Source organism: Centropristis striata, chromosome 24, assembly GCF_030273125.1.
Source record: "Centropristis striata isolate RG_2023a ecotype Rhode Island chromosome 24, C.striata_1.0, whole genome shotgun sequence".
Taxonomy (NCBI): domain Eukaryota; kingdom Metazoa; phylum Chordata; class Actinopteri; order Perciformes; family Serranidae; genus Centropristis; species Centropristis striata.
In genome coordinates, this window is record NC_081540.1 from 15,172,467 (window position 1) to 15,196,552 (window position 24,086).

Sequence of the window (24,086 nt, forward strand, 5' to 3'; positions counted from 1 at the left end):
AAACAGTTGCATAATTGTTCGGGGGCTTCTAGAGGAGAGTATTACCCAGATGCATCATGGGAAATGTAGGCTCCAGTGATTTTATTTTATTAGTCTGTGCTGTATAGGGACAAAACATTCAGGATATTTCCACCTCTGCTGCTTGGATTTTCACGATATATCTAATCAAATGTGCCACATTCTACTTTTTAATGTGACTTTTCAGGTAAATAGAAATCAGATTTGAGGAATCTACATGCATGGACTTTAACTTGCAGTGTGAACAGAGGCGAAGGCGGCTGTGAGCTGCTCTAATTAATTTTTTGCAAATTGTAATCAACACGGGACGTGGCGACAGGCTGATAAATGAGTCCCGGGGGGGTCGGCCCCGGCCCCCAGACCCCCTCCTCCCAACATTAACACCAGCCTGCACCGGCTTCAGCTTCCTCTTCTTCTGTGGTGGTTAGCTGTGCTGTGAGAGTTCTGCATTTTTTAAAAGTCAATTTCATTTATTTAGAGCCAGTCAAATCTGCGGAGCTCATGTTTTATTTGCTCTGGCAGTTTTCATCCAAGTCCATTGAAAATTTGAACCAAATTTCAAGATTATTGCCAACAGTGTAGGGTGAATGAATACTTGTTCCTTTCCACTGGGGCTGTGCCATATCGCATCGTTTGCGCTAATATCGGTATATTTTTTTTAGGAGTAAAAAAATTTCATATCATGATATTGGCATCATTCCTACTTCTTGACGCAGTGGTGTAAGGATTTCTCATTAATGACCTAGACTGTGGCGGCCCGCCAGAGTCTCATGTGCTGCGCTAACGTCACATTTCAAGCTACTGAAAGTATATCTACACTATTCATAATATTAAGTTATTTTGCCTTGTGTTGCTGTTGCTCAGCAGTGTCAAAATAAGATGTCTTAAATAAAACAGACTAGAACCCTTATTCTCCTTTACAATAATGAATTAAAATATGCAATGATAAGATCAGTGTATATGATGGAATAGTGGCATTAGAATGTGTGAGAGGCAATAAATTTGGGCTTTTATGAAAAAAAATTCTCCTGGTGGGGCCCCCGGACCCCGTAGATGGTTATTTTTAATTATTTGCTAATACTCAAGAGACAAAAGTAATTTTTTTTGTATTTGGCAGCTGTTGAGACTTACAATTTACACCATTTTAGATGATTGAATTTTTGTTTTTTATTTATTTATACAGACTAAAAATCATATTTTCTATATATTTTTCAGTATTTGGTAATATTGTTAAGAGTATCGTTAACGCAAAAATACCCTGAAATATCGTGATATTGTTTTAGGGTCATATCGCCCACCCCTACTATCCACCATTGTTATGTGAATATCCCCAGTTCTCCTATTAAACATTAGAAATATAAAGAGAACTGGATACAATGTTGGAGGCGGAGTTCTGTACATTCCTATGAAAGCTGCTCAGTGTTCCATGAAACATGTTTTGAAATATAGGTTCTATTGGACGCCAACTACTTACAAACAAGTGACACATGATGTTGTCTTCTTTCACTGAACACTGTAACGAAACACAATCACTGTTGTTAAAAGCACAAAAACATCTAATTTAACATGATGAAGAGGTGAATAATCAGCACACTGTTTATACTGTGTATTAATATGTAATGTGCCATAGATGTATGGTGCTGGAATAACTTGAATAGTGCTTGAATTTGACTGAAAATCCCAGATAATATGAAAGATATTAGACACATATTCAACATATTTACAGATTCTAAAATGTATATATTTGTTTGATTGGAACATAACTTATGAGCTATTGTTTAAAAAATAAATGAATGTATGCATTCAATAATTGATACAATGTGATATAGTGAATATTTCTATATTATTTCCATACTTTTTACTTTCTATTAATAAATTATTATATCTATTATTTTACCTTTGCATTATTCCCCCTATTTATTTTCCCAAAAGGATTTTTTCATGCATTTCTTATTTAAGCAAAAAATAAATAAATAAAAGGAAGAAATTATTAGTTAAGTAAATAAATTAATAAATAGGAGAAATAATACAAAGGTATAGTGATGGGAAAAAGGTCTATTGTGGAATTTTTTGTGCATATAAATCTTTCTGTTGGAGAACAAATCAACAACGACTCTGATTCCAGACTGACAAAAGATCATTATTGTTATACACAAGGTTATATTAAGAAGCATTATTCTCGTCTTTATTGAAAAGAGACACATTACAGTAGAAGACTCTGTATTAAGTAGAATTTTTCAACAACGGTACTGTACAGCCAACAAAAAGTCAATAACAATAATAATAATAATAATAATAATATTTAGAATGACAAGAACAATTATGTGTCTGGATGATAAATCATAATAAAACCTGGATGGACTGAAGAAAAATATACAAAAATCGTAGGTTTGAGAGGGGCGGAGTCTTCCTCACAGGGTGCGTTTATAAATAATGTAGAGGACGGCCCTGGTGGGCGGGGCTTAGGGTTAAAGAGGTAACACAACCAGACAAACCAAACGTCGACCATACGGAGTCGTTCTTTTTTCTTTTCGTCGTTTTGTTGTTTGTTTAAAGTCTATGTACATGTGAGGTGGTGAGCAGAACTATTAGCGCTAATTCTTCGTCCTCGTGCCGCTTTTCAAAGACACAAATTATCTACAAGCAGGCGGCTTTATTTGTTTCTAGCCTAAAAGCTTGTAACGTCCGAGCAAACGCCACGAGAAAATATTTTGCACCATGATATTGTCCGTTATCTGAGGTTAGCTAGCTGATTACTAGGAGCTTCACAGGATGTTTTAAGTCTCTAAATGTTTTCTGACTTCTTAAGTTTAGTTTTGAGGATAACAAAGAGCGCGTTCAAATGAGGGCAAAGTCATATATCAAGATGAAACGAACTGCGCTAACGTTTAGCTGCAGTTAGCTTCAGTGAGTCAGCGGTTTCTGTCAATACAAACAGTTAAGATGTTTTAATTCCCCAACTGTTTTTTAATGTTTGTTTACATTTCAGAGGGAAAAAAAGAACAGTTCAACTGACTTAAAATGAAATTATTAATAGTTTACTTGCAAGCTGAAACAGCGCTGAGATTAACAAACAGTTAGCGGCGTTTAGCGAACAGGTGTGCTAGCTGCTGCTGGAGCTTCACAGCATGTTTCTATTCTGCAAACATTTCTTAATTTTCATGTTTGGTTAAATTTCGGAGGGAAAAGAGAGCAATTCAACTTAGTTAAAGTGAAATTGTTAAGTTTACTTTCTAGTGATGCCATGCTAGTTTGTTCACTGCTAGCTGCAGTAAGCTAACAGATTCAGGCAGACTCAGCAGTTTCTGTGAAAAGAGAATAACATTTAAAAGGACTTTTGGACTTCACAGTGAAATCTCAAAGTACACAATTCAGCAACCGATGGAAAAATGTATTTCCATATTTCACTCCATTAGCGGAGTTTCGACTGCTAGCTGTAACTTGAGCATCAATGTTCTGTTAAAATGAATCTAAAATGTAAAATGTTATCTCTTACATGTCAAGTAACACCTCAGACAGATGTTACTGAACTCTTTTCTAATGAAATTCAGTACAACTATTTTGTGGAGATGCTTAACACAGAAAGTAAAAACTGGTGGCCTGCTGTTGCTAGCTAGCAGTTAGCATTCTTGTTATACCAGTGCCAGATTATTTTGGAGCCTATAGTCAATAATAATAAGTTTAAGCTAACAAAACGAAAGTTGAAAGTGTTAAGACGGACTGAATCAGATTTAGTGCATTTCTGTCATAAATAAAAGGACGTCTTTGCCCTGTCCTGTGTCCTGGTTCAGGACAGACGTGGGGCAGGTTGGGTATAAAAACAAAAAATTAAATTAAACACTGAACACACACAAGTTGCGGTCAAACCTTTTGGTTTCGGGAGATCTAAGGCCATCTTTAGATGACTGGCACCAACACTAACAAGGTTGAACCAAATTAGGAACAAAAAGGCAGGTGTGTAAAAAAAGAAAGAAGGCATAAGTAGGAAAATTTCACGTTCTATTCTTTTAAGCTCTTTCTTAGATTTCTACAGAGTGTTTATCGTTTAATATTGCAGCAATGTCAGCGTACAAGTCCCGATGCGTCAGTGATGGATGTGTTTATGAATATTGCTTGAATACACAGTAGGGTTGAGAGCTGCTTCTCAACCTCTGCAGCAACCTTTACCTTAGAATTTGAGGACGAAACAGTAAAGAGAGTAAAGAGACGAGCAGTTAATGCTCAGCATAGTGTTGAAGGTAAAAATCATCACGCACAAAACGCAGTTTAAGGAGCTTTTGTCCCGACGATCCTGATCAGTTAGCGTTCAGTCGACGTGTTCCGCTTCCAGAGTCGGAGAGGAATTAACCATCAGTCAAATCTGCGTCGCCAGGGTGACCAAGGTGTCTACGTGTGCCGACACCTGAAATTAACCTGCGACGATCACCAGTCTGTCCATGTGGATTTTACACCAGTGGTTCCCAAACTTTTTGGCTTGTGACCTGCTTGAGCTAGTATCCAATGCACTGTAAAAAAATTTTTTGTTTAATTTACGGTAAATTATGCAGCTGTGGTTGCCAGAATTTTACCGTAAAAAAAAAAGTGAGTGGGTTTTCTACTGTAAATTTAAATGTAAATACGATCAAAAACTGTAATTTAGACTGAATATTCATGTTGTTTTTAGGGTAATTGTGTCCTTGTGACATTATGGTATGTCTCCATTAATTTTACATGAATTGTTTTATATTTCTACAGTAAAACTGTGTTTTCAAAAGTTTTATACTATTCCTTGATTTACGGTAATTTAAAGTGTCTGTTACGGTGATATGCAATTTTTTATTTTACGCCCTATTTCTCATGCAATTTGACAGAGTTTTACTGTAATTTCTACAAATATTTTTTACAGTGTGGGCACTGTTTTGGTTTCACTGGTCTTTGTCCAGTATGGACTCGTTCTTGGCTCAAACTTGACCACATTTTGACTCAGTTTGGACTCAAACCTGAACTAAAACATGACTAGATTTGCTCAAGGACTTGACCCAAAACTTTTGTCTTTTTTTCTTTTCCTGTGAACCTTCTCATGGCGGTTTAGACAGATATGATTCTGTCTCCAGAATGGGAACCACTGGTTTCCTGTCCACACCTTGCTACCCGCAAAAATTGAACTTCCTTCTCTGGACGAGCCTAAACACATTCAGTCCAAGCTGATGTTTGTTTCCCTACGCAACAAACACACGTTAATAAATCACTTCCACTCCCAAACCCACATACAGTAAGTACTTCCTGTCTTCTCTAATATACACAATGTCACCGCTGAAAAGAGAGACAGTGACGGAGAAAGAGGAGCTTATTTACAACAAGGAGGTTTCCAGACCAGAGAAGAAGAAGAAGCCCTTCTTAGTGATTCGCTGAGCAGATCAGGCAGACTGTCTGTTTGGACGGGACTCATTCAAATAACACCAGAGACAGATTTTTACAGAAACACTATCTTATATCTAAAAACCTTTATGTCTGTTACACAGTTAAAGTGAGTTTTAGCTTAAATGAAACCCTCTCATCTTCACTGTGATTTGTCTGAGCCGACAGCAGATTATATGAAAACAAAACACTTGAAGAAGAAGAAGAAGAAGAAGAAGAAGAAGAAGAAGAAGAAGAAGAAGAAGAAGAAGCAGATTAATTCCCTTTTGCTCCCTGTAGCTGCTTCCTTTTCTTTTCCATTTTTTAACAAGTTAAAACAATAAAGTTTACTCCAGGGACAGTTTAAATTAAATGGTATTCAACCAGGATGTAAATTAGATTCGGGTTTAAGATGCTCATAGTTAAAGATCATAGTCATAAATCCAAAAGAATAATAACAAAAATAACACGAACAGATGATTCAATATTGAATCAGTTCAGGCTGGCTGATGAACACAATTTTCCATATTACCAACATGTTTTTTTAATGTTTTGCTGACCTAAACTGACTCAATTTACTTCACAATAAATAGATCTGAATCCCAAATGGTTCAAATGAGAGTCAATCATCCAATTAGACCAGATTTCAGTCCAGAAGCTTTCTAACAAAAATGTTTGGCCGCCAACCAGCAAAAAAGGTCTAAAAACCAGATAAAACACTAAATCTGAGGGAAATGTTGCTGCATGGACAGATAATTTACCTTGATAAGATTTCTTAAATGAAGATTATTAAATCTAGAAATAAGCATGTTGAACGCTTAAAATAAGAAATTAACTCTTAAAACAAGAACTTATTTTAAGTGTTCAACATGCTTATTTCTAGATTTAATAATCTGAATTTAAGAAATCTTGTCAAGGTAAATTATCTGTCCATGCAGCAAGATCATTTCCCTCAGATTTACTGTTTTTATCTGGTTTTTATACTAAACAACTTTTTTTGCAGTGTAGGTTTGATCTGGACTGGCTGGTTTCAGCCCTCAGTAATCACATTAATTCATTTGTCCCTTCGTCTGTTAGCTGTGAATTTGTCTTTGTGTTTTGGGCCTTTAGCTGGACGAAAAGAGCAATATGAAAACTTCTTGCTGTGTTTGAAACAGTGAGTCGAGATCCAGATTGCTATATTCATGGTTATCGAGAAAAATGTGACATATTTCATATCATCAAGCCTGAAGTGAAAACAAATTAAACCCGAAACTTTAAGAACGCTGGAAAAAGAGGAGTTGAAGATGTTTATAGGCGACAGTCTCCGGTCCCTGAGCCTGGCAAGAGCTTCTGTACATTAATGACTTTATACACCCTCCCAAAGAAAAGCCTTCCCTAGGTTGACATTTCAAACGATTGGTCCAGCAATGCACACCAACATACAATATACACAATCCAGGAAAAATGCCTTAAATTAACTGGAGGGAAAAAAAAGAGGCAAAAAGTGTTTAGGACATGCGATCTACCACACTTCTTTTCTACCTCTAAGATCAGATTTTTTTCCTCTTAAACATTGATATATTTTTCACATTTAAAAAAAAAATTGTGTGAAGGCAGGAGAGTTCCAGAAGTCATGAAATAAAATTAAAAATAGAGGTGAAACACTGATGCTGCGGGGCGGGGAGTCCTCGAGTGATGATGATGATGATGATGATGATGATGTGGGCATGCTACGAAGACTCCCCGCTTGTTTCCTTCGTGATATTTTTGTCTCACAGTTTTCTTCGTTTCACAGAGTCGACGATATGTTTTGGTGAGACACGTTTCTGATTGGCTGTTGGGTAAAAATCAGTTTTGGACTCAGAGAGCGGGAACTTTTCATGTAGTGTGTGTGTGATGAGGTATGATGTCCCTGGAGCTTCAGACTGGCCGCCATTGGCTGTAAAAAGTCACGTGATTATTTCCCAAGATGCTCCGATGAGCCGGCCACGTCGTTTGTGGACGGTCGATCATGGACCACATTTCCCATCATGCTCTGGGGTCTCTCCCCCCAGAAGGATGCAGCGCAGACGGCCGAGTCACGACAGGTAGTGGTTCCCAAAATAAAAGCTCTCCCAAACGGGGTCAGTTTGTGGTCGAGTCAGGTGGCGAGGCCTCCCGAGGTCATATGAGGGCGGCGCTCCCGGCGCTGCTGCAGCTGTTGTTGCGGTTGGTGTTGCGGCGTGACAGGTTGGGCGTGGCCATGAGCGGGTAGCGCTCGTCAGGGCAGCCGTACTGAGCCAGCGTGTCCACGCACTCCTGACTGCTGGCCTGCCGGGCGTACGCCATCGCACTGTTCCCGTGGGCGTCCCTCGCCATCAGGTCCACGCCGTACTGACAGGGAGACAGAGAAGAAGATCAAAGACACTGTTTTTCACTGTAATATATAAAATCTAGAAATCCTGCAGCTCTATGGAATCAGCACATGCACGGCTTAAAAAGTGTGAACCACTCAAATAACAGGAGCAGAATAACACAGTTATAATGACAAAGATCATAAAAAAGAAAAAAGTTGAATTACTTAAATATTTTTGGAATAAAATATAATCTATATATATATATATATATATATATATATATATATATATATAAACCCTTTAACAAGTGCCCACAAGTATGTTAGACGCTCCACATATTTTACATATTGAACTATTTCTGTTTCCAGCCTCTCCTATCCTCTCCGCTCTGCTCTGTGTAAACAGCCTCTCCTGTCCTCTCCTCTTTGCTCTGTGTGAACAGTCTCTGTGTGAACATTTGTAACTGATGACCCATTCAAAGACTGTCGGAAAGTTCAAACTCCAACGATATTGCCTGTTTCTTTCTACAATAAACGGTGGATTTTTCACGAGCTTTTAAAGAAAAACATCCTTTTCAGTCCCTGTGGGATCAGAGGGTTAAACAACACCAGGAACTTAAACACTTTAAGCAACTACTTGTTCTGTCCAACTCTTACCCAGATGAGGAGCTGCGTGATGACCACGTTGGCCTTGCGGCTGGCCAGGTGCAAGGCGTTGCGTCCGTCTCCGTCCCCGCAGGTCTCGTTGACCTGCTGGCGGGAGCCGTGGGCCAGCAGCAGGACCACAGAGCGGAGGTCCTCCTCGGCCGTGGCCCTCAGCAGCTGCTGGCCCAGAGAGAGGTCGGTGCCGGGCAGCGACGCCACAAACAACCGCTGCTCGTACTTGGCCCGGATCCAACGCTCTCTCTCCTCCCTGATGGACAAGACAAAAAAGGACAACTTAGAATAATATTCCTACAAAATAAAACCTCCTGACCTGCTTTGGTACAATATTTACTAGTTTTTTACCTGTAGTTTGGTGGAATATTTACTATTTTTTAATTGTGGTTTGGTGGAATATTTACTAGTGCTTAACTCTGGTTTGGTGCAGTATATACAAGTAATTTAACTGTGCTTTGGTACAATATTTACTAGGTTTTAACCGTGGTTTGGTGGAATATTTATTCGTTTTTTTAACTGTGCTTTGGTACAATATTTACTAGTTTTTAACTGTGGTTTGGTATCCTGGGTATACCCATACTGCCTTGCACGCTCGAATTTCATTTCGAACCTCCAGGCAGTCTGGCAACCAGAGAGGTTTCTTAGCCCTGTTTTAGGGATCCAATCACAGAACGGGGAGGGACGGCAAGACGATGACGCGTACTACTCGGCAGACGGAAGCTTGTAGTTTTCTTACGGATCCAACATGGCTGCAGCAGACGCGAAACTCTCTTTAGCTGTAGATGGTGTTTTAAATTGTTTAGAGTGAAAGTTGAAAGGCAAAAGGTGATCTGGCTACGAGCCGGGGGACAGCGGAGCCGGCGAGAGACCCGCAGCAGCTTGTTTATTGCCCATAAAATCAGTGGATGTGTGTGGCTGAATGACATGAGGGGGAATAAAGCGTGAAAATAAATAATTTTGCAGAAAGCGAGAACTAGAGAAGCAAAGCAGCAAGCAACACTCTCTCACAGACATACACACAACAAACATCTATTTCTGTCGCTCTACTACGTCATCTGGTATAACTGATCTGATTGGCTAAGAGCTTTTGATAAACATTCTAAGCGCCCAATAAACGGTTCCGGAGGATCGTAAACCACGCCTCCTCTACGGAGAAATGAACGGCTGGTATCCAGACTAATCTCATTTGTGATTAGTCTGGTGTTAGCCAGGCTAGTGTTTTGGTACAATCTTTACTAGTTTTTAACTGTGGTTCGGTGCAGTATATATAAGTGTTTTAAGTGTGCTTTGGTACAATATTTACTAGTTTTTAACTGTGGTTTGGTGGAATATTTACCAGTTTTTAACTGTGGTTTGGTGCAGTATATACAAGTGTTTTAACTGCGCTTTGGTACAATATTTACTAGTTTTTAACTGTGGTTTGGTGCAATTTACTAGTGTTCAACAAACAAAAAAACCCCACAAAAACACAACAAAACTGTGAGTGATGTCTCCTCTGGAGAGAACGGGCTCTCCTGTACAGGTCAAACACTCAAAGTCTTGAACATTGATTTATGTCTGTAAACGGCTTCCCTCAAAGTGTAAAATAAGACACAGTGAGGGACAGAGGGACAGACAGGGTGAAAGGCGAGGGGACGGGGACACATTGTTCAGCAATCGAGTGTCATGAAGTGCTGATCTGTCTAATCCACAGATCTGATCGCGCTAATCTCTGCACAAATCCCTCCATGTAAACAGCAGCTCATTCAGTCTGCTGGGATTAGTGCAGGCTCAGGGGGGAGGGGGGCCCGAGGGGCCGGGTATTGAGCTGTCCCCCCCCTCCTCTGCTCCTCCTCCTCCTTCTTAACAAAATAATAACAGCTCCTCCAGGGGGGCAGGCTGCAGGAAATGGAGAACACAACAGTGTCTTCTCACAGGTTGGTACTTCCACCATGAAATGACTCCAGTGTGTGTGTGTGTGTGTGTGTGTGTGTGTGTGTGAGAAACAGCAGGAGGGAAAACAAAACACAAAAAAGTAACAGAACTTTAACTTTTTTCATGTACAAAATTTCCGACACTATATCTTGGGGAAAAGTGCTGCTTATTTAACTTCAACACTTAAAACTGATGTTTTTCTCGTTGTAGTTTTGTATTGCAGTCACTTCTTTCTTCAAGCATTATTAAAAATTCTGGCTCATTTTTAATTTCATTGACAATCGTTTTGTCTTTATTTACAGGTTTTCGGTTTTCTTTTTAACATTTTATTTGTTTGATTTGTTTCGCTTTATGATTTTTTTGTTCCATTTTGCTTTTTTAAAAATCTAAACCTCTGTTTTTCCATTTCCATTTTATTTTTAAAAATATATTACCGTCACCTGCCTGTCTTATTTTTATTTAATTTATTTTCAGATTTTGTATTTTTATTTTATTTATTTATTTTATTTCTTATTTTATTTATTCATTTACTATTATTATTTTTTTATGAACTCCATTCTGTCTGTTTTGTTCGATGTTCGTTTGTCTGTTGTAATAATAAAAATATAATAAAAACTTTGAATTATAAAAAAATATATACATTACTGTAAATTTGTACAATGTCCGGCAGAAAAGGTTACCAAACACGTACTGTTATATTAAAGTAAAAAACCTTTAGTAATTCTACAGATATACTTTTATAAATGCAGATATTTAATGTATATTTTCCCTATTTCAAAAGAAATGAACTGTAAAATAATTCATGGTTGTTTACAGTTATTTGACTGTGTAAAAATGGAACTTTTTTTTAACCATTTTTTTACTGTGTTCTTTACACAGTAAGTTAAGCTTAACTTGGATTTTATAGCCACTTTTTTGCACCAATATCATTTATATTCCTGCTATATTTTCCACTCAAAAGATATTTTTCTTTTCTTTGTAATACAAAAAATTTAAAATAAGACAGAAAGAGAGCAGGTGTCCAAAGTTTTTCCTTCTGTGGGGTGATGAGCAAAAACATGCTGAGGTGCATGATGGGAGATTTAACTGTGGGAAAAGAGGATGAGACGAAAAATCGAAGGAGAATGTAAAAGAAAAAAAAAGTGACGGTGTGGGAACCTGGCAGAATCTCATTAACTCTCTTCCTGGAGACCAGTGTGTGTAATGTGTGTGTGTGTGTGTGTGTTTGGGGGTGTGTGTGGGGCGGTGGCGGCGGCAGCAGCAGCAGCTAGCATCACGGAATGTCCCGGGGGCTTTTTCCTTCCTGCCCCGGCCCAGAGAGAGAGTAGGGAGGCTGGGCACAAGACTACGGCCCACAGCCCCCGGACAAAGCCTGGAGGGTCAGCCTGGTGTGTGTCAGTGTGTGTGTGTGTGTGTCAGTGTGTGTCAGTGTGCTCAGCGGGGCTCTGGCCTTCTGTCCTCCAGAGGACACAGAGGAAATGTGAGGCCACTGGACCCAGAAGACGCATGCCTTCCCCCGCCACTGGAGTTGCTAAGGGCGTGTGTGTGTGTGTATGTGTGTGTAAAGTAAACGTAAAGTATCATGAGTTTTCATTGTATTTTAAAATGACCTTAAACATAGCATCCTTAACAGTCACTAATGAAATTTGTCCTCATACAATAACTCAGGGTTCAATATTAAGACGAAGTGAAAATTAATTATTCCATAAAAACAGAAATCATTTTCAGATTTTCAACTTTCTGAGGGACCAGACGCAAATAATGTGCGACACACGATTTAGCCAGGAATAAAGACAAAATCTGAGCAGAAAATAGAGATTTTGTAAGGAAAAGAAATCATCAGTTTGTTGTGAATTTGTTCTCGTGTTGTGTTTTTGTGCGTTTTATTGTGTGATTTGCTGGGAGTTTGTTGTGTATTTGTTCTTCTGTTGTTGTGTGTTATTGTGAGCTTGTGTGTTCCTGTGTTTGCGTTGCAGTAAACATCATGACGAGCTAACGAGTCTTGAACACACACATCTCCGGACAGTGGAGAGGCTAATTGCACTAATTAACCACACAGAGTGTGTGTGTGTCTGTGTGTGACAGTATGTGTTAACATGTGTCTCCTGGATGCACACACTCATATCTGCGTGTGTTAATCTGTGTGTGTGTCCCTTTTCACATCCCATTAGACAGAGCGATCCTGCACCACGGCATGCTGGGAGATAATTAAACACGAGTCCCGGTGAGACACACACACACCAACGCACACACACAGACACAGACACACAGACAAATATGTCAACAGGAGCCCAGAAGGGCTGTGTGTGTGTGTGTGTGTGTCTGTGTCAGTTAAATGAAATGATAAAAATGACACCAGCCAGAGGAAACAAAAACACTTCCCTTTCATACATTCTACTGTCTCTACTGTTGTCTCTATTGTCTCCACAGCCTCCTGCTGTCCTGTCTCATATCATAAAAACACTAAATACACTAGAAACTACAGCCACCAGCAGTCTGATCAAGATTTGAACACATAAAAGTCAATAAAAACAAACGCACGAGCATTAAAACGCCCGATTTGTGAATGGAGATTGGTGTTTTAAGAGATGAAGAGAGATGAATCAAAAAAACAATAATAACTAGAACATTTCTAAAGAAATTTTGAGTGTTCTTGACTCTGGCCCGTGACTCTACCCATACATTAGATAACAATTTGAAGTGTTTACGCCCAAACTAGAACTGTGGCATCCGCCGCCTCGAGCACAGTTTCCAAATTTATTTTTTGATACATTTTTCTCTCCCTCTGCACTCTAGCGATGATGTCATCTACTCTAGCCTCACCATAGGGTAACACTGGGGGGATTTTGACGTGTTTTTGACGAATAATTAGAAAACCGTTTGCCGAAACCCTTAGAAAAAGTCATAGCACACTTGATTTGATACCTCTTTAGTGTATGCACGACCAAAACTCTGGGAGGAGTAGTCGACAGAAAAAAAACAAAACACGGAACAAACGAAAAAATAAGAATAAGCCCGGTGAATAACATATATTGTGCTTTTTCAAGCACACTCCAAAAAAATAATCCTTAAAAAGAAGAGGTGATCAATTCATAATGCGTAATCTGCAGCTGAAAATATGATTTTCTCTGACATATTTTGATTAAAACAGGGTCACAAGGATAATGTGTATCCTTTGAGACGACTGTGCTATATGTGGTAACTTTTCTGCCACACTGATGGTTAAAACGTTTGGTGAACAGATGTTTGCCATTATCATCAGAATGGTCACGTGACAATTAATATGGAAACATGCACATAACTGCTGGTGTTCACAGGGTTAAAGATTCTTCGTTAAAGGTCCTGATGAGTCTGATTGTCTGTGTTTTGATTGACAGCTTCATCAACTGGTGGTGTTGCCGTTGGTAACGTTGGGGCGGGATGTAATGTTGTTTGGTGTGTGTGTGTCTCTTCTCTGATTTCCTGCCTGTTGTTTGAGCTCAGGAGACCACGCAGTGTGTATGTTTGTGTGTCCACGTTCCCCCTGATTGGCTGCTTTGTTCAGCTGTGTTTACATACACACACAGTTTCCTGTCGGGGCAGTGCCCCCCCCGGCCCCCCCTCGTGTTTTTTAGGGGGTTATCTGTCCACGACCCCACAACAGAACACAGACACACCCCGACCATCACACCGAGTCTGAAACCTTTTATACTGAGGTCTTTGTTATAAGCTTTAGTTAATAACATACTTATTACCATTATGATGTGTTAATGAGAATATATGTGTCAATCCTAGCGTCATAAATACATTTAAAATAAATAAATTTGTTGTGAAGTGTATTGAGTATGTGCTTATGTTGCTGAAGTTTTTTTCATAGTTTTTTCCTCCTTTCCTCTCCTCACGTTGTGCTGTATTTCTTTTCTTTCATCTCTGTCTCCCTGTCCTGTCCACCTCTGTCATATTGTATGTGTGTTTTAAGTATACGTTTGGACGGGTTGATGGATACTTTCGTTGTATTAGTACTTGTTACTCAATGCAATGACAATAAAGGTGATTCTGATTACTGTCGGATTATATGACATTTAGAAGGAAGGAACTTCTTTAGAACGATTAAGAATTTTAATTAACCCTATGAACTCCAACAAGCAGCTACAGGTTACATTTGATTCACTTTGGCCACGTTTTTCACTGCAATATATCAAAATAAATATAAAATCTAGTCTATGTACGTTTAAGTCCTGCAGCTCTATGGAATCAGCATAATCATGGCTATAGTGCAGAATAACACGGTTAGCTAAAATCAGGCGGCAACCTCCGGATCTGAGCGGGGAGGCAAACCAGGAAGTGTCTTAAGCTGCATTCCAGCGAAAATTCCAGCAGGGGACGCTAAGTTTGGCTGCAAAGAAAAAGCCAGAATTTTACAGTGCAGGTGAAAAGGTGAAAAATAGCAACTAATATACTTCAGCATGAAACTTAGTTGCCTAGAAAGCCTTTTTTTGTTTGAATATGCTAATTTTTTTTTTAATTTAGGAGAAATCTACGGACGCAAAGAAACAAAGTTTAGTAAAAAACACCAAATGTGTATTCTGGATCTTTTCTTCGCACTGGTCTGAAAGACGGCATGTTGTGGAAGCAAAATCTCTAAATGAACGCAAAAACTAAATGTTTTCACTTGAAGTGTCTCGACTTAAGCAATAAAATAAATAAATAAAAAGTTAAAGTTCAGCCTCCGGCGTGGAGCTGAGATGTACGAGCCAACACGCTGCTGTTAAAGCCCGTCATTAATTACAGTGTGGAGGATGGTGTGTGTGTGTGTGTGTGTGTGTGTGTGTGTGTGTGTGAGGTAATGAGCGGTAGGAAACGGGGTTAAGAGTGACATGGTGTCAGTGGCTTCTCTTCTGGCCTAATTAGCCCTCTAATTAATAGATTAATAGATAGATAGATAGAGCGTGGATAAGAGCATCAGCTAACTGCCCGAGCTAATGTGCATTTTAAAGATGAATTACCGTCACACGGTCACGTGGACGAGCTTTCTAACAAGGTGAGGAGTTTTACATTTCATGCTGAAAAACCTGCATGTTTTTTATTCAGCAGGAGAAAAGACAAAAGGAAAGAAGAGGAGAAGAAATCAATTAGCCTTTCCTAGCGGGTCGTTAGCTGCCCTTGGATAGGCACAGATAATTAAAGGGAGGGTGGTGGGGTGAGGAGGGGGGGAGTCAGCCATGAGACTCGATGAGACGGAGACGGAGGGGTTAAACCGGACAGAGGAAGAGAAAAAAAAAGAGAGAGGGGCGATGAAAATGAGGAGAGAAAAGGTGGAGAAAAGATGGAGGTGGAGGAGAAATGATCTCTGGGCTGAAACGCTGAATGCTCCAGCGAAGCCATAGAAGAAGAGAGGAGGGGGAGGATTCAGGAGAAGAAGTGGACACAAAGAAGGAAAAGTGAAAGAGAGACAGACAGCAGGATGTGGAAAATATCACCCGCACTAATCTAAAATCTTTACAATCAATTAGAGAAGCAGAGATCTGATAATTAACTGTCTATATGTCGGCTCGGGGAGACCCCCCCCAGGACAAGATTTCACTTTGTGTTGTCAGGACGAGAATGAAAGATCTGATTCAGATTCAGGAAAATCAGTCACACAAATATTTCTCCACAAACTCAAAAAGATCATTCCAACATTTGAAGAAAGACTGAAGCGGTTTTTGGAGTTCTTGGGGAATTTCCGTTTTTTCTATTTCTGACACATTTGAAGTAGTAGGGTGTATTTCTGTGTTTTGTTGTTGGGAGGTTTGTTTTGGAGTAGTGTTGTAGAGTTTTGGGTTCAGTTTTTGGAAGGTTTTTCCAGAAGTGGTGTTTCTTTATCTGTTTTTTCTCAAATAAGTGTTATTGTGTCCCACAGTTGGAGCTTTTTTTTACTTTTATTTTTACTAAATAACCAGTAGCATATTTCTTTAAAGGTTAAAGATTTTAGGTGTCGATTTGAAAAATGACACATCATCGAAACTTCCACTGTGATATTTAAAAAAATTTGGGATTGACTTCATGAAAACAGTGAATTTCGGCAAGGGATTTTTCGGCAGGGTTTCGGCAAACAGTTATCTAATTATTCAGCAAAAGCATGCCAAAATTTTCCCCCAATGTTACCCTATGGAGAGGCTAGAGTGGATGAAATCAATGCTGGAGTGCAGATGGAGAGAAAAATTTGTCAAAAAATACATTTGGAACTGCGCTCGAGGCCACAAATGCCACTCGACAGAAATAATTTATACAAAGAAACGTAGGACAATTTGTCTTCTCCCTCACATTGGTGTGGTAAAGCTGTCAGAGTTATAGTTGGGGCGTAGGACGCACAGATGATCCATCAACACCACCCACAGCCTCATAGACTGCCATGTTAAAAAGGAGGGAACATTTATGGAGGAAAGTAGAGGTACCAGTTTCTTTTGATAGCTCTAAAAAAACAATTTCTTCATTTTTCTTCACAAAACACATGTAGACGTTCAGGAAGAAGGATGCTCAAAGTGGAGTCAGATAGGAGCTACGGTTTGGCCAAAAATGCTTTTAGTCAAGAATCTTACAGGACTTCGTCCTCTTTTCCATTTTGAGAACAGTTCAAATTGTAATCTAATAATTAGGGCCGGGACTTTAACGCGTTAATTAAGGTTAATTAATTATACAAAAATGGACGCGTTAAAAAAATTGACGCATTTTAATCGCACTTTTTTTGCACCGCGGAACGTTTCTCACTGGATGAGTTTCAGGCGGACCGATTATACTGGAGCACCAACTAGCCTTCACGAGTTCAGACAACAACAAACCACAGTGAACATGAAGGAAGAAGCTGATGAGATGCTTTAGTTGGCCCCGTGGATGATGGGACATTTTGTTACTAAAAACCAACGGATGGAAGCGTCGATAAGAGCATGGTTGTGTTGCTATGCAACAAGGAATTCACATATCACCGCAGCACATCCAGCCTCAACTATCACCTCAATGCTAAACATATAGCAGCTAGCGGCTAGTGTGGTAGCTAGCGTGGATTGTGTTTTACTTTAAATATACTATATTTCTAAATATGCTATTACTACACTTAATGGGAAAAATGGCACTGGTCTGTTGGACTTGAACAAAAATAAACAATGTTTTTGTTGCTTAAGCTTATGTATTCAGTCATTATTCAATGGTATACTAAAAATCCATGTGAAAAAAATGACTTCTCACTGTTCTCAGGTCAAATATTTATATGCGATTAAAATGCGATTAATTTCGATTAATTAATTACAATGCCTCTAACTAATTAGATTAATTTTTTTAATCGAGTCCCGGCTACTAATAATATATGGGTAGAGTCACGGGCCAGAGTCAAACACACTCAAAATTTCTTTAGAAATGTTCTAGTTTGGTTGAAATGTTCTTCTAAAGCTCCTTGTTGACCTGTCAAGTTCCTAAACGGGTCAACGATGAAGAAAAGCATGCAATGCCATTTTGATATCAGACTGCAGTGGAAGCAGCTAGCAGGTGTGTGAACAGGTAACTGTCCCTGAGAGCTCAGGCCTCGTGGCCGGGAAGCCATTGACATTTCCTTCTAGATGAGCTGGATGCAGATGAGTGGAGCTGCCTCAGCACAGGAGGGGGGAGGAGTCAGTGAAAACGATAAAGGCCTGATTAATTAGGAACTGGCTTTAAAACATACCACACTAAATCTTTTTCACAATAAGGTGCTTTAACACACAATTACAGTCACATGGCTTTTTAAAGTGCTGCAAAAAAATGTAAAAATACAGTCTGAGGAGCTAAATTTCACTACTTTGAAAGAAATAACCCTCAATTTTTTAAAATAAGTTATTGAGAAATAATTATTCAGGAAACATTCTGTGCAGTTTTTCAGGAAACCCTCAGGTTTAAGAGGGCATTTTGTTTGCCGCCATGTTGTTGTTTGTACAACCAGTGTGTCCCCTGCTTATCATCTTTTTTACTCCAAATGGGACGAAAATGTACAAAATAAACATCATAAAGGATTAATTAACTGATGCTGACCAACTGATCGACTAGAAAGACGTTTAGCTAAAGTCTCCCTTACATACTTTAACATACATAATAGCTGAAGATGCTTTGTTTTTAATTTGATCCTGTTACTCTGGTTATAGTTGTGATCTTTCTACAAATTTTTGAATATAATTACTTTGGTGTTTTGGTTCATATGTTTTTGTTTTGTCCGACCAACAAAAAGCAAAACAGATGACATAAAACATAAAAAAAACACATTTTAAAAGCTGGAAACATACTGAATGATTAATTGACTATCTTTTAAAGGACTAATAATTTCAGATTTCGTATGCACAGATTTCGTATTTCGTATGAGCCTGTTACCTATATAATGACTGCCCTGGGTCGTTTTTTAAATTTTTTAATGTTTTTTTGTGTGTTTTTGCTCGTCAGTCCTGTTTCCTGTCATGCTTCATGAATTATTTATGTGCATTTACTGCTATAAAATAAGAATATTGTTTTTTGTTTTTTTTAAAGATTATCATCACATGTTCATTTTATCATTCTATCCCAGACAACGTCTCATATTTTGCATTTTTGTTGATATAAAATAAATGTTAAAAACCCCAAAATGCAGAATATTTCCCCGAAATTCTCCAATAAGTTGTCCTTGTTTACTTCCTCCTTTGACTGAATTAGCTGTTAAAGAAATGTTATTTCTGCAGCATTTAATCGTTCGCGGAACGAAGGATTGAACATCGCAGAGACAGAGACAAACCGTTTCCTTCTCAGCTCATTTAAAAGCTGTAAGCACGTTAAGTGGATCCCCAAATAAAAGAGGACGATGTTTCTAAGTGAATCGTCTGAAGGTTTCAAATGTTTACCAGCCGGCCGCTGCTCGCCGTGAACCCATTCAATCCAAACACATTACCCACAAACACGAGAAGAACTCCAGCTCTTCCACCCCCTTTCTCCCTTTTCTTTATTCTATGAGCAATTTGCCGAATGAGCCAATTAGCCAAAGGGGGGGTGAGTCCTACCGGCGGCGTGCAGATTCATCCAGCGGAGCAGGAGCAGAGCGAAGGACGAGGACGGACGGAGTCACGTTATTTATTTCTTCATTATTAAAATCAGGCAGCGGAGGGAGGGCGAGGTTAATCTGATGACTCAGGCATAAAGAATGTGCATTTAGTTTGTGCTTTTAGCCCGCATTAGCATAACCTCGCCGCCATGACAAACGATGAATGGCCCGGTGATTGGCTCGTGTCAGCCGGCTTAATGTCAATAGTAAATTGGAGGGCTTGTTAGGCGAGTTGGGGGACGCGGCGGCGAAGCAGTCATGTACAAAATAATGTCTATTAGGACTAATTTAATCAAGGCCTCCCTTTTACAGATGAATTAGAATGTAGGGGCCAATTATTTTTCAACGTTTGCACCGACCCTGCCTGTCAGGAGGCTTCTTCTTCTTCTGTGGTGTGTGTGTGTGTGTGTGTGTGCTGTTTAACATGCAGGCCGTGGGGGCCGGCGGCAGCAGCAGCAGCAGCAGGGCTGCAGATAATAATGGCGGAGAAGATGATAGCGAGTGGGATCGGATAGTTAAACCAACCGCAAATGAAACAGAGCTTGTACAGTACGAGCCAGCTTTCATGGAAAATGGATTTTTGCCGTTAGAATAAACACGTTATATTTTTGTGATTCATTTGAAATGTTTATCGCCCTCAGTCTCATCACCACTTTGTAAAAAAGTAGCCAAAATGAAGCTTTGCGAAATTTCTGTCAAAATCACTTTCACAATCACATCTCATTTAAAATGTGTCCAAAATAAAGCGTCTGCACTAACCAGATCCTGTTAAAAACATTAAATTCTGCTCCTCAGAGACACTGTGAAGACATGATTGATTCTGCTGAGATGAACAGCCACGTGACACCGAAAATCTGTTTACACAGAGCTGAGAGGAGAGGACAGGAGAGGCTGGAAACATGGAAATATTTCAATATGCAGAATATATGGACCTAACATGTGTTACACTTGTGGGCACTTGGAAAAGTGTTGTATATTTAATAGCATTTTATTCTAATTTTTAAAAATGTATTTATCAGAGAAATTCAAGTTGTCTTTTGTGATTTATGTCATTATTACTGTGTCATCTACACAAAAGACATTTTCGAGTTGTTCTCACTTCTAGCCATGATTGTGCTGATTCCGTAGAGCTGCAGGATTTTTATATATTGCATTGAAGTATAAGGCCACAGTGAGGAAGAATGTAAAAATAGCAACAACAAAAAAACTGTAGCTGCTTGTTGGGGTTCGGAGGGTGAAAACATTTATTTTTCTCCTGATCCATTCATTGATTAATGGACTAATTAATCATTCTACAGTCAGTTAAAAAGGGGTTGCAGAAACAACGTCTTAAATCAACATCACCGAAATTTAAGTCTTACAGTGTATGGTTTGCTTTAGACATTAGACTTTTTGTAACCCATTACATACGATAGAAGAAATACATTATTTGATCTTTTGTATAATTGTATGCCTCTACTGTGATGCATTGAGGACTTCTTCATATACATAACAGTAAAATATGTGTGTAAATGTTCTGACCTCAGTCTTGGTTTAAAATCTGCAGCAGTGGTGTCGGAGCGATTCCTTTTTTTTGGGAACAAGTGCAACTTTGGTGTCTACTCAGAGTGAAGCATCCTTCTCTGATGTGTCAATATGTGGTGGAGGAAGTGGACATGTTGGGGTCAGTGTGCAGCGTAGGGTTGTCAAAAGTATCGATACTCAAAAAAGTATCTATACTAAAACATTATTTCCGGATACAATACTCATTTTCAAAAGTATTAGTAGTGTAGTAGTAGTATTAATAGTAGTTATCGAGTATCTGAAGCTTGTTATCATAGTTGCAGTTTCTTTTTGCACAACTGTTTTTTACTATAAATATTTAACCTGTGGTTCTGTTAATTTTTACATTTTGCATTTTTCTTGTTCATAAAAATATTTCTGTTAAATTTTGGGGTCTTTGTTTTTATCCTTGTGGGATCGAAAATGGTATCGAGTATCGAATATTTTCCTGAGTATCGGTATCGAGTTGAACATTTTAGTATTGTGACAACCCTAGTGCAGCGTGAACAATAGGAGGAGATGTGAAGCCTCCACACCTTAATTAGACAGCAGAAAAATGAGCAGGAATCAGGGCGGCTAACGGATGAGCGTGCAGGGCTTGGTATCGCCGCGCCGCCGCCTCACCACACACTTAACAGAGGGCCCCACATGACGAATGCTCGGCCAGTAATAATTCAGCAGCAGGTCTGTCGGCGCTGGGAGCCAGGAGAGGAGAAAGAATCAGGGCCTTTTATGGGAACAGATTAGTCTTGTTCCCCCCTCAGAAAAGGCCAGCGCTAACAGATTTAAAATTAGACCGGGGGCTTTTAATCTGGACCGGGGGTGCAGGTGCGGCGGCTGCCCCGACACGGCTTCGAGATTGGGCTCTGGGGACCAGATGGGGCGACCGGAGGGGGGCGGGAGGGGCCCACATCACAAGATAATTGCCCCCCAGGGTCAGAGACGGGGGGGGGGGAGCTCGTCCTCGTACCCCATAAAACCCAAAGTGATACAGTGTGAACGCTCCTGATCCTGTGATCATAACACAGATTGGACTGACGGACACATGCCACATCTGCTGCTGTTATCATTAGTAATAGATTACAGACAGTAAGTGATGTAATTAAAGTACCGTCTGTATATATTTGTACTCATGCTTCCGATCCTGAAATTGGGCTGTCAGTGCTCGCCAAAAATGATTAAAAACACAAAAAGCTTTGAACAAGTCAGATATCAGTCAGTTTTACGCATTGTGTCCATATGAAGGCACAAACACTAAGATATATCTAATCTATACATCTATATATCTGGCCTTGTATTTCACTGCATTATATTAAATATATATAAAATAAAGTGATTTCAACAGAAATATCACAATTTTAAGCTTTGTTTTGGTTACTTTTTCTTAGGGAAACTTTCAGAATCCATGATCCATTTAAGGACCAGGGGTAAGTTAAAACTTTATAATGTCTGTTTCTACAGTTTCTTTCTGTGATAAAAAATATAGATTTTTGGCAATTTTTTGAAGAAAACATACTTTTCAGAACTGTTTGTCATTACATGTCCTGAAGTTTTTTCATTTTGCTTCAAGTTGATTTCTTCAACAACAAAGTGTAAATGTTAGTTTGACGCCCATTAAAAAGGCATAGAATACATATATTTATCTACATTTTGCAACCATAAAAACCTGTGTAGAAACAGCAAACTCTCAGCAAGTGGAAACAAAGACAGTTTTATAGTCTGGTTGATCTTCACTGCCCCAACCTGCAAAGAGCGTAAGGCTTCTTGATGCTTTTAAAATTTGAACTTTTAGGGGGCGCCCCGGTGGCACACCTGGTAGAGCGCGTACCATAGAGGCACCGTCCTCGTGAGCGGGCGGCCCGGGTTCGAATCTGACTCGGAGCCCTTCCCCGCATGTCTCCCCCCTTCACTCGGTACCTCACTATCAATAAAGCCTTGAAAATGGCCCAAAAAACCCCCAAAATTTGTGCTTTTAGAGACCACTGGCTGGAGATAAACTCGAGGTTGGAAGGACAGGATGTGGACAGATGAGTGTGTACACAAACAGGCAGAGAGCGCCAAAGGTCAGGCGTTGGCAGGAGGGACGGGTGGGAGTGCAAGGACACGGGAGGCCCAGAGGATGGAGGCACATGGCCGCCAACCACCTCCCCAGTCCGGCGGCCAGGAGGCCAGATTAGCAGCGCTGTCACTCGCTGTCCGCTCGGGCCCACTAACATGCCGCGGCCCTGGGTGCTGGTGTTGATGCGACAGATAATTAAAACAATGAGCCGCGGCGCCAAGAACCCAGCACCGAGGGCGCTGGCCGAGCTGCTGCGGGTGCTCCACGATGGGCAGCCAGCCCAAACTTAGCAGCCCCTTCAGCGGTGGCATCAGCTGGGGTGCGGTACTGGGCCACCACGCCAGCTGAGGTGATGACGGCTGACCGCGGGCGGCCAGAGGTTAATGGGAACGTTTAGAGGAAGAGTCTTTTTGTGGTTTGTACCAAACCGGGTCCCTCTGGCGCCGCAGAGCTGGCACTGTTGGTGTTCATCCACACTGTAAGCGCTCGCCGTCCCCGGCCTCCACCACTGCGAGGGACGCACGTCAACAAGTATCTCTGCTCACCATGAAGCATGGCGGTGCTGAGTGGGCGCGGCGAGGCGAGCGATTAGCGGCGACAGTCTCCCCTTCTGAGACCGGCTGATGGTAATGAGACCTGGGCCGGCCGTCGCTGTGGGCAGGGGCTCTGGGAGGAGGAGGAGGAGGACGAGGAGGACGAGGAGGCGAGCGGGGAAGATAAAGAGATGATGACAACAGTTGGAGATGGCGGGGCTCAGCCCTGTCACATATCTCATTGGACGGGGGCGGCGCCGTGGAGGCGAGGTGCGATCTCTCCGAACATAATTCCTCCCTCCGGTCCGACCGGGACAGAGGAGGGCTGGAGGAGGAGAGGAGATGGAGGTGTTTAATGCACCACCTCCTCTTCCAGTCTTGCTTTTCTTTTCCTCTCATCCATCCCTCCAAATTATCCTCTTCCTTCCTATTTCCAGTCTCTAAATATCCATCTGTTCTTCCTGCTTTTCCTCGTCTCTTCATCCCTTCCTCTTCTGTTTTCCTTCCCTCCATCCTCCTCTTATCCCCACCTCTCCCTCCCTCCCTGAACCTCCAAACAGGACCTAATTGGGAGGCGGAGTGGGGGGCCAGACCTTGACAGACAGGAGGTCAGCGTAA

The 24,086-nt window shown here is 40.4% G+C and overlaps 1 protein-coding gene across 4 annotated transcripts in view; it reads right to left on the reverse strand.

Annotated features, from left to right (window-relative positions):
• Positions 1-6,350: 6,350 nt before the first annotated feature.
• Positions 6,351-24,086, reverse strand: part of agap1 (ArfGAP with GTPase domain, ankyrin repeat and PH domain 1) — a 219,059-nt gene continuing 201,323 nt past the window's right edge. For all 4 annotated transcript variants that reach the window (XM_059327900.1, XM_059327899.1, XM_059327898.1 and 1 more), the window contains 2 exons: positions 8,369-8,624; positions 6,351-7,749 (listed from right to left, as the gene is read on the reverse strand). In XM_059327900.1, the coding sequence (XP_059183883.1) occupies positions 7,540-7,749; positions 8,369-8,624 (466 nt within the window). In that variant the 3' untranslated portion in view covers positions 6,351-7,539. The remainder of the gene's footprint in view (positions 7,750-8,368; positions 8,625-24,086) is intronic.